The 18,404-nt window shown below is 37.1% G+C and overlaps 1 protein-coding gene across 4 annotated transcripts in view; it reads right to left on the reverse strand.

Annotated features, from left to right (window-relative positions):
* Nucleotides 1-18,404, reverse strand: part of LOC112817549 (S-adenosyl-L-methionine-dependent tRNA 4-demethylwyosine synthase TYW1) — a 205,412-nt gene that overhangs the window by 102,879 nt on the left and 84,129 nt on the right. For all 4 annotated transcript variants that reach the window (XR_003206415.2, XR_003206416.2, XM_025864713.2 and 1 more), the window contains one exon: nucleotides 6,077-6,186. Coding sequence is in view for 2 of the 4 variants with exons in the window: in XM_025864713.2 (XP_025720498.1) it covers nucleotides 6,077-6,186 (110 nt within the window). In the remaining 2 variants the exon portion in view is untranslated. The remainder of the gene's footprint in view (nucleotides 1-6,076; nucleotides 6,187-18,404) is intronic.

Below are 18,404 nucleotides of genomic sequence, written 5' to 3' on the forward strand. Positions count from 1 at the left end.
CTCTGGAAAACAGTATGGAGGTTCCTCAAACAGTTGAAAATAGAGCTACCATACGATCCAGCGATTCCACTATTGGGTATTTACCACAAAGATACAAATGTAGGGATCCGAAGGGGTACGTGCACCCCAATGTTTATAGCAGCAATGTCCACAATAGCCAAACTGTGGAAAGAGCCAAGATGTCCATCGACAGAGGAATGGATAAAGATGTGGTATATATACACAATGGAATATTATGCAGCCATCAAAAGGAATGAGATCTTGCCATCTGCAACAACGTGGAAGGAACTGGAGGGTGTTATGCTGAGTGAAGTAAGTCAATCAGAGAAAGACATGTATCATATGACCTCACTGATATGAGGAATCCTTAATCTCAGGAAACAAACTGAGGATTGCTGGAGTGGTGGGGGGGTGGGAGGGATGGGGTGGCTGGGTGATAGACATTGGGGAGGGTATGTGCTAGGGTGAGCGCTGTGAATTGTGCAAGACTGATGAGTCACAGACCTGTACCTCTGAAACAAATAATGCAATATATGTTAAGAAAAAAAAAAAAAGAAGAAGATAGCAGGAGGGGAAGAATGAAGGGGAGTAAATCGGTGGGGGAGACGAATCATGAGAGACGATGGACTCTGAAAAACAAACTGAGGGTTCTAGGGGGGAGAGGGGTGGGGGGATAGGTTAGCCTGGTGATGGGTATTAAAGAAGGCACTTCTGCATGGAGCACTGGGTGTTATGCACAAACAATGAATCGTGGAATACTACATCAAAAAAAAAAAAAATTGAACCTCTAAAGAGAGGATGAAGTTAGGATATCCAGAATATAACCAAAAGAAGGAAATGGCTTTGCTTCTTTGAAAACTGCCTATAATATTCCTAAAACATTTCTGTTTAAACCTGAAATTTGTATTCCCACAGATACAATATTGTTAAAATGAAGATTAAGTAACCATTCAAACCCCCAACACCACATTAAACCGCAATATACCTAAACTACAGTATTAATAAATCTATTTCAATGTTAACTAATCAAATTCATTTTTTTTCCTACAGGAAATTGTAACCCAAATTCTAACTAAGAAAATCAGTAATACCCCATTCCTTTGGTTTTTAATTTTGTTTTGCTTTCCTCAAGCCACCAGGGGGCACAAGGTAATAGTATCAGTGCTCTAATAGGCAAATTCTAACATGGGTGTGGAAGAAAGGGGAACCTTCCTGCAGGGCCTCCGTGAGTAACTACATCACAGGAGTTAAGCCACCTCTCCAGACCAAGAGACTTCAGATTTGGGGAAGAGAGAAAACAAGAGTCCACCAGGGGCTGAAATGAAATCTAGAGCTATATATCTGCATCTTTAGAGTCCACATGTAGGATCCGTGTCAGGACTATACCCAGGTGAGAGTACAGGGTTCAGAAGAGGTAGCATGACTTGTACTAGTCTCGCCATCTTTACTCTGAGGCTCACCATTCAGAAAGGAAGAGGTCCTGTTTTATTTATACCCGATCCCCTAGGGATGAATAAAAGATAGAACATAGAGATTTCACTGATTGCAGGAGGCATTCAGGTTTGTAAAAAAAGAAAACTTTAGACTATAATCATTGATAAAGACTGAGTGAAGTTACAAAATCTCATTGCCTGATGAATGTCTACAATAAAATAAACAACCATGCATTTGAATGGTTTAGATTACTTTCTGCTGACCGTCAAGAAGAGAGAAACATAACCAATATTCTGAAAAACTAAAATTTCTTAACTTTTCCCATTACAGTATTTTTAAAAAGAAAACAGTTCACATGCTTGTTGAGGGCTGCAGACTACTACCAGTTTTCTAGAAGAGCTCTGGATTTTTATAAATTATGTATTTCATCCTTTAATAATCAGGGTTTTTTTCTCTTTTAATACTACAGTATCACAGCCAGGTTTACTATAATTATTACAGCAGTAAGACAGATTTTCAAAAAAGTAGTGTCTTATTTAAGCTTGGAATGAAATAAAAAAAAGCATTAACAAATAGTTACCACGATCCTAACACTGAAGACTCTGTGAAAACATAAAATACAATGAATGAGAGCTCCTTTATGCCTGTGTGCCAGCCTGTCCACACCCAGCACACCTTCCAATAGAAACCCGTTTTCTACGACGACTGCTACTTTAAAGAATTGTTCTGGCACCCTGAAGAATGTCAGTGTACAAAGGTCAACCAGTTCCAACTTGAAAACCTTTGTAGAAAATTTATTGTTGATTAAATGAATAGCTGTTGTGCTGATATGGTAACACTTTGTCAAGTAATTAAGATGTAAAAAAAGAATCCTTTGGGGGAATTACCAGGGCAAAGTAGATACTCCATAAAAGCTTTTTTAAGAATGAAGTTGGTAGTCATTGTTGAATTTGGGGGGGGATCACTCCCCCTTAGGCATTTTAACCCTGATTCAGGATTCACTTGTCCACAGATATGCTCTATTCTTTCTCTCTGCAATCCTTTATCTTCCCCCATAAGACAACATATATTTTTAAAGACTCTTCTGTTTCGGGGCGCCTGGGTGGCTCAGTTGGTTAAGCGACTGCCTTCGGCTCAGGTCATGATGTCCCGGGATCGAGTCCCGCATCGTGCTCCCTGCTCAGCAGGGAGTCTGCTTCTCCCTCTGACCCTCATGATCTCTCTATCTCATTCTCTCTCTCAAATAAATAAATAAAATCTTTAAAAAAAAATAAATAAAAGCTCTTCTGTTTCTTACCCCATGGGAACCTAAATTCAAACCATTTAAGATGCCTACTGATTAAAATAAGTACAAGGTAACCAGATACACCTGCACAGGACCAGCCCTTCAAACAAGCTAGGCAGACAACAAAGAACATGGGCTCACTGAGTTCACCTAACACATGTTATTAACACGAATAAAGTCAGCCCTATGATTTATTCATTACTTATTTCCATTTAAAGTGAATTTGCAAAAATGTTCCTGTCAGAAAATTACTATCAAAACTCAAATTGTCATCCTGTATCAAGGACATCTCAGAATGAAAGAATGAATGCCTACTCCTCAGGGCTGCTTTCTCCCCACACAAACTGCCTGGGCACAAATCACTCAGGGAGACTGCCAGCTATCGGGGAAACACGCATCCTCAGTCATCGCATCCTCAGTCATCGTTCCATTATTGAAGCGCTCTTTAAGCACTAAAACAAAACAAACTAACTAGAATATAAAGATAAATTACTGGCATTTACCTGCTTCTGATGTTATGATCTGTGATAATTAGTTTTATGTGTCAATTTGGCTGAACCACAGGGCCCAGATATTTGGTCAAATATTATTCTGGATATTTCTGTGAAGGTGTCTTTTGGATGAGATTAACATTTCAATCACTGAACCTTGAATAAAAGCAGATTGCCCTCTATAAGGCGGATGATCCTCATCCAATCAGTTGAAGGCTTTAATAGAACAGAGGAAACCTTGCCCAAGCAAGAAAGGATTCTGCCAGCATACTGCCTCTGGATTTGAACTGCAACGCTTCCCTACATCTCCAGCAACTGGTCTACCCCAAACCTACACAATCATGTGAGCCAGTTCCCCAAATCAATCTCTCTCTCAACACACACACACACACACACACACACACACACACACACACACACACACGTGCACACACTCCATCCTGTTGACTGTTTTTCTGGAGAACTCTGACCAATACATTATCCAAAAGAAAACAAGACTTCGCTGTGAAGTTTTTTTAAGAAGGCATATGATTTGTTTGAAGATCAATAATCAATATTAACTAAATCAACAATGAGTGTTGCTAGTCAGATACCAGATGTGGAAACTTAGTTCTTCACCAGCTTCTATAATTTTCCCAAACACTGGTAAGAGACACTGCTTTATCCACAGAAGAGAAAGTTAATTTGTTAAAAAAAAAAAAGTGCTTGAGACTAAAAGTCAAGATACAAATTTAAATATTTATTAGCATCTTTGCAGATGTACAAAAATAAGTCAGCACATACAGACACACACACAAATATGCACAGTTCCACATTCCTTAGAAAATTAATAAATAATAAAATAAAGGTGCAATGACTGATTATCCTTAATAAATTATTATTGATTAATCATTATTTGCACGACCTTTCTCAATTTCTCATAAGAAAGAAGAACAGTAACAAGGACTGAGGTATAAAAAGCAATATATTTGGTCTTTGGCCCTGGTTCCTGGCACAACACTCCTATAACCCTTGGGATTTCCTGAGTGAAAGCAGAGTCTTCAGTCACTCAGAAGGAGCCCCTTTTGAGCACACCAGAGCTAATGAGGTGACTTAGGGCCCCTAAATAGCCTCAGGACAGGGCTGGTCACTAGAGAGACAAGTGATTGGAGGATTGCAATTTTCAACCACACCCACAGATCTCTTGGAAGGGGAAGAGGGGCTACATATTAGGCTCTATAAAAACTCCTGAAACAATAAGAGTTGATGAGCTTCCAGGCTGGTGAGTGCCTCCATGTGCCAGGAGGGTGATGCACTCCAGGTCCATTGGGACAGAAGGAACTTGCAGACTTTGCCCTATGTTACCTCTTCACCTGGCCATCCATCTGAATCCTCAGTAAAACCCTCTATAATAAACTGGTAAGTGTAAATAAAAGTTTCTCTGAGTTCTGTGAGCCACTCCAGTAAATCTGAACAGGAGATAGTGGGAACCTCCAGTTTATAGCCAGTCAGTCTGAAGCACAGGTAACAACCCGGACTTGAGATCGGGGTCTGACATGGGGCAGTCTCACAGAACTGAACACTGCCTTACCCTGTGAGGTCTGGTGCTACCTCCAGATAGTGTTACAACTGAATTAAATTTATAGACCACCCAGCCAGTGTCTACTGAGAACTGAAGATCTACTTGGTGTGTTTAAACACACAAACACACACGCGCGCACACGCATGTGCACCCACATACACACTTATCAGAAGCACTTTAATCTCAAGAAGCAGTGACCTGACAATTTCTTCACATAAAAGAATCACCTGATCTTCAAAATGATAATTACTGGGGTTTATAAAGACTCCCACATATGAAGTTAGCACCACAAGAGTGTCTACATCAACACAACCTTGGTTAAAATGCATGTTTTATTGTTGCATAGCAAAGGAAAGGAAAATAAAGGAGAGAAGGACTTTCAAGTGGTAGGTGGAGACAGATACACAGATCTCACAGGGTACCTAACAAATATCACTTCAGGATATGCAGCTATCATGTTACAAAGCCAGCGCTTTATAATTCTACCATATCTATCTATGGCAATGGGCCTCAAAGTGTGGTCTCCAGTTCAACAACATCAATACCACCTGCAAAGCTGTAGAAATGCACATCCTTGGGCCCCACCTCCAGACCTACTGAACAAATCTCTGGAAAAGGGAGCCAGCAATCTGTTTTAACAAGCCTTCCATGATTCTGATGCTAAAGCCTGAGAACAAGTAACCTCCAGTAAAGTCAAATACCTTTAAGTATGAAACAAAACTGAATCAGGAAATTCTAGAAACTGAGTGGCAGAATTTTCACATCACTATGAATCACGTGATACTAACAGAATCCCTCCTTTTTATAAGTCATTTATTCAAAAATGCTTTCCCACTACATAACTGATAATATTTAAGATTTTTCCAATGATCATCAAAAACTAATGATGTAATGTATGGTGATTAACATAATAAAAAAATTTAAAGTTTAAAAAAAAAGATTTTTCCAATGATCTAAACTTTTCTGCCCATTCATTAAGCTGCTTTGTGCTTACCAAGACAGAACAATATCAAAAGTTTTTAGGAAGGATGATGATACGCTCCCAGGCAAAACTTATAGGCTTGAGTGTACCATATTTTAAATTGCTAAGCTTTGAATTAAACTTTTTTAGTTCTTCCATCATATGGGATATGAAAGTTATCAGTAGAAATCAAAAAGGCCAAAATGTGTATAATATTTCTATGAAGTTTTCACTTCCCTAAATGAAAATTTGCCAGTGGGAACAAAAGTCCTGTCAAAGAGGCAATTCCTCAGCCAATTTAATTCATGCTAATTAGCATTCCTTTGTACAGGGTAGATAAATACCTTTAAACTGCTTAATCATGTTCTGATGGTTTTCAATGGCTTCCTTTAAGATCATTTCAGGCTGATCCATCTTCCACTGCCATTCGGTGCCCACTGGATTGGTGTGGTGCCTGAGAACAAGAGGCAAAAGTTCTAAAGGACTCTGTAATAACAGCTAGTCATCTACTATACAGTAGTAGTAAAATCATAAAATCAAAGTAGTAAAACCATAAAGTCATAAAATCAGAGCTGGTTTCCCCTAAGAGTTTAGCTATTTATAGCAGTGTTTTCTGGCTTAACTCATGATATCTAGCAGAGAAGGTTAGATGGAGAAGTGCCTGGCGAAGGTTGGGTTTTAATTAGAACAATAAGAAACATGCAACCTTTTCTTCCAGTCACCCACTTCCAGGCTAACAAGCATCCATTAATGACTAACAGAATATTTCTGGAAGAGTTGCAAAATCACAGTAATTGGCCCTCCCTGAGAGACAGCACAGTGGGAACACCTAAAGTTTAGGATGGATGAGGCATTGAGAAAAAAATTCTGTCAAACCAGTCCCCATGCCACACTTAAGGTATCCCCTAATGGAATTTTAAGCCAGTGGTATAATGAGGGTAAGCACAGAAACAACAAATCTCAACTCAAGCCCAGCTCCTGACTCATTAACCTAAACTCCAAAAAGAAAAGGCCAAGCACAAGGGAAAGGTGTACTGATTTCCAAACACAAAAAAACACTCACCTCAGTCTCTAATATAATAAATAAGAAGTCTGACTTTACACAACAAAAAAATATGAGGCATAGAAAAACAACACATTTCCAACAGACAAAGCAGTCAGCAGAACCAAACTCTTGACACAAGTGTTGAAAGTATTTGACAGGGAATTTTGAAAACAATGATTAATATGTTAAAAGCACTAATAGAAAAGGTGAGTAATATGCAAGATCAGATGGGTAAATTCAGCAGAGAGATGCAAATTATAACACACAATCAAAGAGAAATGCTAAATATGAAAAAACAGGCTTTTGACAGGTTCAGCAATAACTAGCAAAGCTGAGGAAAGAGTAAAAAAAACTTGGGAGATCAGTGTCAATAAGCCACCTAAAACACAAAGTTTTCTTTTTTAAGTGGAAAAAAAGGGACACAGCATCCAAGAGCTGTGGGACAACACGAATTGGCCCAAAATATACATACTTGGAATCCCAGAAAGAAAGCAGAGATAACAAAGCAGAAGAAATAGTAGAAAAATGATAGCTAACAATTTTGCACAGGTAATGAAAAACCACCACAGATCCAAGAACCTCACAGAACCACCAGGACGTTTAAATAATTAAAAACAGCCTAAAAATACCATATCCAAATGATGAAAACAGAAGGTACTGATAAAATCTTTAAGAAAAAAACACATTACATAAGAACAAAGATTAAAAATCACATCTGACAACTCATCAGAAAACAAGCCAGCTGAAACTATGACACCTGAGAAGCATGCTTAAAAGAAACAAAAGTCATCAACCAGAATTCTATACCCAATGAAAGTGTCTTTCAGAAATGGAAAATAAAGGCGTTTGCACACAAAATCTAAGAGATTTCCTTCTCAGCAAACCTACATTACAAGATATGTTAAAGGGAATTGCTCAGACTAAAGAAACATACATATAGTAGACACTTGAATCTGTACAAAGAAATAATGAGCACTGGAAAAGGGGGCGGGGGAGGAGAAAAATCATATTTACCTTTTTTACCTTTAATTGCTCTAAAAATGGTAGAGGGGAATAAGAAATATACTGTTGTAAAATCCTTATACTACACATGAAGGAGTATATTATTTGAAGTGCTGTATTATTTGACTCTGGTTAACTGAAGATGTATACTGTAAACCCTAGGAGAATCTCTGAAATATTTTAAAGGTATATAAAGAATAAGCCAAGACTGAGCATAAAATAAAATCATTTAAAATACTCAATTAACATGAGAGCAGGCAGAAAAATAAAAAATAACACAGAGAATAGAAAACAGCAAGATGCAGAATTTAATCAAACCATACCAATAACCACTTTCAGTATAAATGGTTTAAACACACCAGTTAAAAGATATTATCGGGTTAAAACACAAGACCTGAAAAAAAAATGGGGTGCCTGGGTGCTCTGCCAGTTAAGCATCTGACTCTTGGTTTTGGCTCAGGTCATGATCTCAGCATCCTGGGAGCGAGCCCTCCATCGGGCTCCATGCTCAGCTTGGAGTCTGCTTGGGGATTCTCTCCTTATGCTCCTCCCCCCGACTCCCTCTCTCCCTCTCTCTCTCTCTCTCTCTCTCTCTCTCTCTCTCCAATAAATAAATAAATCTTAAAACACACACACACACACACACACACACACACACGAGACCTGACTATATGGGGCCGGCATTACTCTAATACAAAAACCATATTAAGATGTTACAAAGAAAGAAAACTACAGACCCATTCCTTCCATGAACACAGAGACAGAAACCTAAAAAAAACAAACAAAAACACTACTAAGCAAACTGAATGCAGGAACACATGAAAAGGAAGATGTGTCACAACCAAGTAGTTTATCCCAGAAATACAAGGCTGGTTCAGTATGCAAAAATCAATCACTCTATCTTACCATTTTAACAGAATGAAGAACAAATGATTATCTGAATAGAAGTATCTAATAAAATTCAACATCCAAAAAAAGAAAAAAGAAAAATTCAACATCCATTCATGACAAAAACTCTCAGTAGATTAAAAATAAAAGGGAATTTCTTTAATTTTATGAAGGGGATCCAAAAAAAAAAACCAAACAAACAAAAAAAAACCTCCTCACAGCTACCATCAGACTTAATGGTGAAAGAATGAATGTTTTCCTCTTAATATCTGAAACATTGTAAAAATGTCCTTTCTGACTACTCCTATACAGCATGTTAAGTCCTAGTCAGTGAAATGAAGCCAGAAAAGGGACTAGAACTCTCTCTTCACAAATGACATGTTTGTCTACATAAAAATTCAAAAGAATCTACAAAAAATAGACTGGAACTAATGAGAACTAGTAAGGGAACCTAACAAGGACATAAGATATATGATCAATATACAAAAATCAACTGTCTTTATTATATGCAAGAATGTGTGGTATTGGCCAAAGAGAGACACACAGATCAACAAAACAAATGAAACCAGAAATATACCCAACATATATTATCAACTGAGTTTTGACAAAAGGTGCAAAGGCAATTCAAGGGAGAAAGGATAATCATTTCAATAAATGGTGCTAGAACTGGATATCCAAAAGCCAAACAAAACAAAACAACTTCTGTCCCTACCTTGAACATCATCTGATAGCATGTACCTTCTGGTAGGCATCACTGCTTCACACAAAAATATAACTCATTCTAATTATGAAAATATACCAAATACAAACTGAGGAACCTTCTCCAAAATACATGACCAGTATTTTTCAGAAGTGTCAAAACCATAAAAACAAGGAGAACTAAGGAACTGTCATAGGCTGGAAAAGACTAAGGACACAAAACAACTAAAGGCAATGCAGAATACTGGACTGGATCCTCTAACACTTTAAAAAGAACAGTAATGGAAAATCTGGCAAAATCTCAACAGTCTCCAGTTTAATTAATAGTATTTTACCTATTGTAATTAATAAGAAATGTTAATTTCTTGGTTGTCATAACTGTCCCATCATAAGGTAAGATACTAACATTAAGGAGGTGAATGAAGGGTATACGAGAACTCTCTATGCGACCTTTGCAACCTGTCACATAAGGAAAGGTTTCCTTTTCTTAAAACACTAAACCTTGTTGGAAACATAGGAAAGAAGTATTCATATTCACATACTGAAGTGTAAATTGATATAATCTGTGTCCAAAATATATAATAAAAATGCAAAAACATTTGTACAGTGGAGTACTAATTACACAGCCAGCTATAATAACAACAACAACAAAAAATACACCTATCTTGATGAGCACTGAGTAATGTACAAAACTGCTGAATCACTTGGGGCACCTGAATGACTGTCGGTTAAGCCTCTGACTCTTGATTTCCGCTCAGGTCGTGATCTCAGGATTGTGAGATCAAGCCCCGCTACAGGTTCCATGCTGGGTGTAATGCCTGCTTAAATTCTCTCTCTCCTTCTCCCCCGACACTCACACTCACTCTCTCTAACAACAAAAAATTGTACACATGAAACTAATATAATACTATACATTCATTATACTTCAATTTTAAAAAAGAAAAAATTATCTTTACAAAAATTAAACCCATCTTTCTTACGATTTTATTTATTTGAAGGCGCCTGGGTGGCTCAGTTGGTTAAGCGACTGCCTTCGGCTCAGGCCATGATCCTGGAGTCCCGGATCGAGTCCCGCATCGGGTTCCCTGCTTGGCGGGGAGTCTGCTTCTCCCTCTGACCTTCCCCTCTCTCATGTGCTCTCTCTCTCTCTCTCTCTCTCAAATAAATAAATAAAATCTTTAAAAAAAAGATTTTATTTATTTGACAGAGAGAGAGACAGTGAGAGGGATCACAAGTAGGGGCAGTGGGAGAGGGAGAAGCAGGCTTCCTGCGGAGCAGGGAGCCCGATGCGGGGCTCGATCCCAGGACCCTGGGATCATGACCTGAGGCGAAGACAGACGCTTAACGACTGAGCCACCCGGGCGCCCCAAAATTAAACCTATCTTGACCATGATCTTTTGTTGTTGTTTTTCGATGCTGGACTCCATTTTTTTTTTCTTTTTAAGAGGGAGAGAGGGAGGGAGAGTGCCCAGAGAGGGGCCGTGTAGCACAGGGAGAGGGAGAGACAGAATCTTAAGCAGGCTCCACCTAAGCATGGAGCCCCACGCAGGGCTCGATCTCACCACCCTGACATCATGATCTTAGCTGAAATCAAGAGTCAGACGCTTAACTGACTGAGCCACTCAGGTGCCACTGGACTCTGTATTTTAATGTACTGTTTAGGATTTTACACCCATGCTAATGAGTGAAAATGCACTGCAATTTTTGTTTTTCATGCTGTTCTCTGGGCTGGTATCAAGGTTACACTAGTTTCTTAAAATTAGTTTACAAGTGTTCCCTTTTTCTTTGCTTTCTGGAGAATTCCTTTTCCTTGAATGTTTGCTAGAACTTACTTATAAAACCATATAGGTCTGGTTTCTTTTTGATAATGGTTTGTAACTACTGATTCCATTACTACAATGATTACAAAAGTACTCACGATGACATCCTTTTTGAATTACTTTTGAAAAATCTAAATTTACAAGGAATTTAGAAATTGGGAACAGGCTAATGATTTCCAGGGATTAGGAATGGGGAGGGCAAAGGAGTAGGTGTGGCTATCAAGGAGTAACAAAAAGGAGGGTGCCTGGGTGGCTCAGTTGGTTAAGCGACTACCTTCGGCTCAGGTCATGATCCTGGAGTCCCGGGCTCGAGTCCCGCATTGGGCTCCCTGCTCAGCGGGGAGTCTGCTTCTCCCTCTGACCCTACCCCCTCTTGGGTTCACTCTCTCTCTCTCTCTCTCTCTCTCTTTCACTCTCTCTCTCTCAAATAAATAAATAAAATCTTTAAAAAAAAAGAGTAACAAAAAGGAGCCTTTTGGTGATGGAAAAGGTCTGTATTTTGATTGTGGTTTTAGATACGCAATTCTAAACATACAATAAAATTGTATAGAACTATATACATCCACCCACCACACAAATGAGTGCATTTAAAACTGATGAAATCTGAATAAACTGTAGATTTTTTAAAATAAATAATTTAACAAGGAATTTAATTTTTCCAAATTTTCAAATATTCATTAAATAAACAAATATTAACTAATTAAAAAATTAAATCTTTGAGGCATCTATAATTATATATCCTCTTTCATTAGTTAATATTGTTTATCCCCTCTCCTTTTTTTGATCTTACACATGTAATTTTAGATAAAACTTCTACCAATTTCAATTGTATTTGATTGATAATATTGCCATACACCATACCACATAATCACCAGTTCTTTAAGATTTTGGTCTTTAGTCTATTTATTTGCTATTTATCTTCTACCAGTGCAAAAAGAGCACATCAAAAAATTAAGGGGAACAGTTTAAGTTCATTTGCCTTAAAACAACTACAAAGCATATCCAGGTCAAAAAGTAAAAAACCAACAGAGTGAAAAGGTAACCTATGAAATGGGCAAAGATATTTACAAACTAGATGTTAGATAAGGGGCTAATATCCAAAATATATATAGAATCCCATTAACTCAACAGCAAATAATAATAACTTAATTTTAAAATGGGCAATGGACTTGACATTTCTCCAAAGACGACCTACAAATGACCAACAGGTATATCAAAAGATGCTCAACATCATTAATCATCAGGGAAATGCAAAGCAAAATCACAGTAAGATACCACCTCATACCCACTGCTATGGCCATTATCAGAAAAAATAATAAAAATAAATAAAATAACACATGTTGGCAAGCATATGGAGAAATGAGAACCCTTATGCACTACTAGAAATGCAAAATGGTATAGCCACTATAGAAAGCAGTCTAGAAGTTTCTAAAAATAATTAAAAAGAGAATACCATATGATACAGCAATCCCACTTGTGTCTTTTTCTAAAAGATTTAAAAACAGAATCTCAAAGAGATACATCCACTCCCAGGTTTATTGCAGTATTATTAACCAAGATGTGTGAATAAAGAAAATGTGGTACATACATACAATGGAATATTATTCAGCCTTAAAAAGGAAGGAAATACTGCCATATGTGACAACGTGGATTAACCCAGGGGACATTATGCTAAAATGAAATAAGCCGTAGGAGGACAAATACTGCATGATACCACTTATATGGAGCTTATAAAATAGTCAAACACACAGAGGCAAAGAGCAGAACGGTGGTTGCCAGTGGCTAGAGGAGTGGGAAATGGGGAATTGCTATTTAACAAATATAAAGTTTCAGTTATGTAAGATTCAAGTTCTAGAGAGCTGCTAGACAACATTATGATGAACAATACTGTACTGTACGCTTAAAATTTTGTTAAAAGAGGTGCACCTGGGTGGCTCAGATGGTTAAGCAACTGCCTTTGGCTCAGGTCATGATCCCGGAGTCCTGGGATCGAGTCCCACATCGGGCTCCCTGCTCAGCAGGGAGTCTGCTTCTCCCTCTGACCCTCTTCCCTCTCATGCTCTCTATCTCTCATTCTCTCTCTCTCAAATAAATAAAACCTTAAAAAAATTTTTGTTAAAAGAGCAGATCTCATGTTAGGTGTTCTTACCACAGCAATAAAAATAATAAAATATTACTTTGGGGTAAAATTATAGTACAATCCTACTACACACAGAGAATGAGGAAATTTTTGTGGAAGGTAAACACCTTAGTAATTACTTTAAAGACAAAGGCCCTTTAAGCGTATTTCTTTCCTGCTTCCCAAACAATGATTTAATTTAGCACATTAAGATCTGGTTCTAAATCTATATGCACTTTGATATGAAAAGATCTCTACAGAGGAGGAGCAAAAAAAGCAAGACGTAGAATACTATAATGAATCCTGCCACTTGTGTGTGTGCGTACACAAAGACACATACACACCCACAAATCTACTCACACATGTGTAGCATATCTCTGAAAACCTAAGTGGAAGACAAGAATGAAAAAAGGACAATTTTCACAGTATTATGTATTTTGAACTTTCATTTATGCAAGGGTGACCTTTCAATTTAAAAGCCTCTGTTTACTACTCAAGCAAAACTTTTTTAACAGCTTTACTGAAATATAATTCACATACCATAAAATTCCATTTAAAGCGTACAATCCAATAGTTTTTTGTATATTCACAGAGTTGTACATCCATCGCTACAAATCAATGTTAGAACATTTTTGTCATTCCCAAAAAGAAATCCTGCTCCCCTTAGCTATCACTCTTCAATCCACACATACACCCAGGTCCTAAGCAACCAATGATCTACTTCCCGTCTCTATAGGTTTCTCTATTCAAGACATTTTATAGAAACATGATCATACTATTTATGCTTTCCTGTCTCTATAGGTTTCTCTATTCGAGACATTTTATAGAAATATGATCATACTATTTATGTTTTTTACTTAGCGGCATGTTTTCAAGGTTCATCATATTGTACTATGTATCACTACTTCATTCCTTTTTATTTCCAAATAATATTCCATTGGGTGGATATTTTGTTTATCCACTCATCAGTTGATGAACATTTCATTTATTTCCAATTTGGGAATATTATTACCTTTTCATGTGTTTATTGGACATTTGTATATCTTCTCTGGAGAACTCTGCTCAGATCCTTTGCCCATTTTTGTAATCACGTTATTTGTTCAAGAAAGATAAAACTCCTAATTTGAAATTTCAAAGTACAAAATTTTCACTTACATAAACAAAAAACTGGAGACAAACTGGTAAATCTGGGCTATCTATACATATAGTACTCAACAAATCATTCTGAAAATTAACAGAACACAATAATATTTTATCTATCTATAACCATCTGCTACCCATATTATCCAAATAAAGAAATTTGTTCGGGGAAACTCACATCTGCACATCATACTCAGTTTAAAGCACTTTCACATGCACCATCTCCCTCAAGCAATTAAGCCTCACAGCAACCTTTTAAGGAAGGTATTACTGTTTTATTTTAGTTAGGAAACTGAGGCTCAGGGGCTATTTTTAAGAACCTGTAAAATGAAACAAAGATAAATGAAACGTTCACATAAGCATTTAAGTCCATTTTTCTAGGCCTTTTCCAACGTGTATTAGATTATTTATAATTGAAACAGACGGTGAATTCTAATCTTAAAGTTAGTGTATTAGTACTTCTTCATCAGAAGCTACGGTAAGTGAAACCTCTCCATTTACTTTTATCTAAAATCTCATTAATGAATTTATTAAGTACATCATTGGCTTTTTTAAAACCTGGGTAGGGGTACCCGGATGGTTAGTCAGTTAAGCATCTGACTCTTGGTTTTGGCTCAGGTCACACGGAGTCTGCTTGAGATTCTCTCTCCCTCTCCTTTTGCCCTTCCTGCTCATTCTCTCTCTCTCTCAAATAAATAAATAAAATTTTCAAAAAACTTCAAATTAAAATTAAAAATTGGGTAAATTTACTGCCTCAGAATCTAAAGGACTGCATTATTGGCTATAAACAGGTAACACAGGTAAGGGGTATTACCCACTAAATCCTGTTACTTCCTTTGAATCTTGACTTTCCAAAACAACAACAACAACAACAAATACACATACAACTACTTATATCAAGAATTTTAGGGAGAGATTAGAAGAGATTGTAAAAGTGTGATACAATGAGAACTAGGACACAAAGCACTTGATTCTTTCTCCTACAAGCTAAGTATAATGTGATCCAATATTTCAGTCCACATACACAGCTTTTGTTTGGCAAATGCTCATCCTATAATATTTTAAGTTTCATAAGCACAGATTCTATCACTAAAAAGGAGATGTGCTATATCATTTTATTTCAACACCATCACATTCCAGCAGTCCCCTTGACTGAAAAAGCACCTGTGGACCACTGCACACAGGACTTGTCAACCTCAGCACAACAGACATTTTGGACTGGATAATTCTTTGTTGTACAGGTTTGTCCTGTGCATTATAAGATGTTTAAGAGCATCACTGACCTCTGCCCATTAGATGCCAGAAACATCTCCCTCAGCTTTAACAATCAAAAATGCTTCCAGACATTGTCAAATAGCCAAGGTTTCCCCACAGAGGGAAAAAATAGCAATTTGCTCCAGCTGAAAACCACTGATTTAACCAGATGTCCAAAAAGATACTTTTCAGGTTTGCTTGTTTGTTTTCTACTCTATCCCTGGATAACTAGAAAAGGAAATACATATATTCCCTTTAATAGAAGACAATGAAAATTTAATATGAGATGATGGTATTATGGCTATATTCTTTCTTAAGAGGTCTTATTTTTTATATTATCTGTCACCTGAAGTATGTACAGACAGAACAATATCATGGCTGGGATCTGCATCAAAATAGTGAGGACTGGGGTAGATAAATGGAACATGACTGGCTTTGTGTTAATAAAATGTACACAAAGGTTCATTATACTATTTATTCTATCTATATTCAAAAAACTCTTAGTCAAAGTTTTAAAAAAAGGAACTCCACACAGATCTCAGTAGATAAATAATCTGCTGCTGACTACACCAAAGGATTACAGTTCAAGAAAACAACAGTTAGCTGAATGCCTATAAAGAAACACTGGGAGACAGAGCTCTGGGCAAGTCAAAGCACTGAAAAGCACTCACATACACCAGGGAATAAAGAAAGCCTAACACATGCCCAGACAGATTTCATGCTAAGAAAAGCCCTGAGAAGACACTAAACTTTCACCTACAACTGATTTTCAGGCTCAGCACAAATAGGAAGTGAAGGCAAAGGCAAGGTTGTCAATAGCCTGGCCAAGCTTTGAAGGAATGCCCCAAAACACAGTCAATCTGCAAAGACTGGGGAAGGGCTTTTATTCCTCCTTTTTTCTTTGGCTCCATGTGCTCAAGGAAATCTCGGGCAACACATTCCCTGGCCACTAAAACACAGGCTTCACAGACAATACACAACACAGAATAGAGTCTGTACAAAAATGGTCTAGAAAACTCACTGAGCAAACAAACAACTAAAACCCCAAGCAAGCAAAAAAAACAAACCTGAAGAATGGGAAGAATCTGATTTCCAGAGTTAGCACATCACAATATCCAAAATGTGAAGTTCTCAATAAAACATTACAAAGCATATGAAGAAACAAGAAAAGTATGACCCATTCACAGAAGAAAATAATAAAAACTGTCCCTGAAGCACAAACATCACACTTACTAGAAAAACACTAAATCAATTGTCTCAAACATGCTCAAAGAGCTGAAGGAAACCAAGAAAAATGTCTCAACACAGAATATCAATTAATAGACACAAATGATAAAAAGACAACCAAGTTTTAGAACTAAAAAGTATAATAACTGAAATGAAAAATTCAGCAGAATGTTGTGATAGCAGACTGAGCAGGCTTAAAGAAAGAATCAGTAAACTTGAAGATATGTCAATCATCCAGTGTGAGGAGCAGTATGAAGAAAAGTGCACACAGCCTTATGGACCTGTGCAACACCATCAAGAATACCAACACTGGTTTAATGGAAGTCCCAAAATGAAAGGGAGAAAGGGGAAGAAAGACTATGTGAAGAAATAATGGTTAAAAACTTCCCAAATTAGATAAAAGACATGAATTTACACATCCAACAAGCTCAAGGAACTCAAACAGAATAAATTCAAAGAGATTCACACCAAGACACATTATAACCAAACTGCTGAAAGCCAAAGGATTCAAGAATCTTGAAGGAAGCAAGAGAAGATATTCATCACATACAAGGGATCCTCAGTAAGATTAACAGCCAATTTCTCAGCAGAAACCATGGAGGTCAAGAGGTAGTGGGATAACATATTTAAAATGCTAAAAGGAAAAACAATGTCAATCAAGAATTCCATATCTTGCAAAACTATTCTTCAAAACTGAAGGAAAGACAAGGCACTTCCAGATGAAGCAAAACTGAGGGAGTTCATCACTAGTAGATCTGTACTACAAGAAATGCTAAAGGCAGTCCTTAAAGCAGAAATGAAGGGACACTAGATAGATCTGCACCACACAAAGAAATACAGAACATAAAGTTTATTACATAGGCAAATACAAAAAAAGTCTGTATTACTGAACTCTTTGGACTCTAGCTCTTTCTTCTATATAATTTAAAAGACAAATGTACAAAACAATAATCATAAATCTATGTTAATGAGTACACAATGCATAAAGTTGTGACAACAACACAAAAAAGAAGGAATGAAGCTTTGTATGAGCAAAGTTTTTGAATACTGTTGAACCAAAGGTGGTATTTGTTCAAAATAAAGTCAATCTTCATTATTTGCTGATTCCATATTTGCAAAATTACCTACTTGCTAAAATTTATCTGTAACCCCAAAATCAATACTTGAGGTCAATATTTGTGGTTATTCATGGTCACTCAGAGAGCAGCAAAAAAATTGGAGTTTAGTACACACATTCCCAAATGAGGTCAAACAAGACAATGTTCTCTTTGCCTTCTTAAATTTTCATACTGCAGTCAACTTAATGTCCCATTTTTTGCATTTTGTTAGTGATGTTGCTATTTAAAACAGTTCCCAAGCACAGGGCTAAAGTGCTGTGTAGTGTTCTTAAGCACAAGAAGACTATGATGTGCCTTGCAGGGAAAATATGTATGTTAGATAAGCTTCATCAGACATGAATTATAATGCTGTTGGCCATA

Source organism: Callorhinus ursinus, unplaced genomic scaffold, assembly GCF_003265705.2.
Source record: "Callorhinus ursinus isolate GAN/ISIS: 27379988/994484 unplaced genomic scaffold, GSC_fseal_2.0 scaffold55, whole genome shotgun sequence".
Taxonomy (NCBI): Eukaryota; Metazoa; Chordata; class Mammalia; order Carnivora; family Otariidae; genus Callorhinus; species Callorhinus ursinus.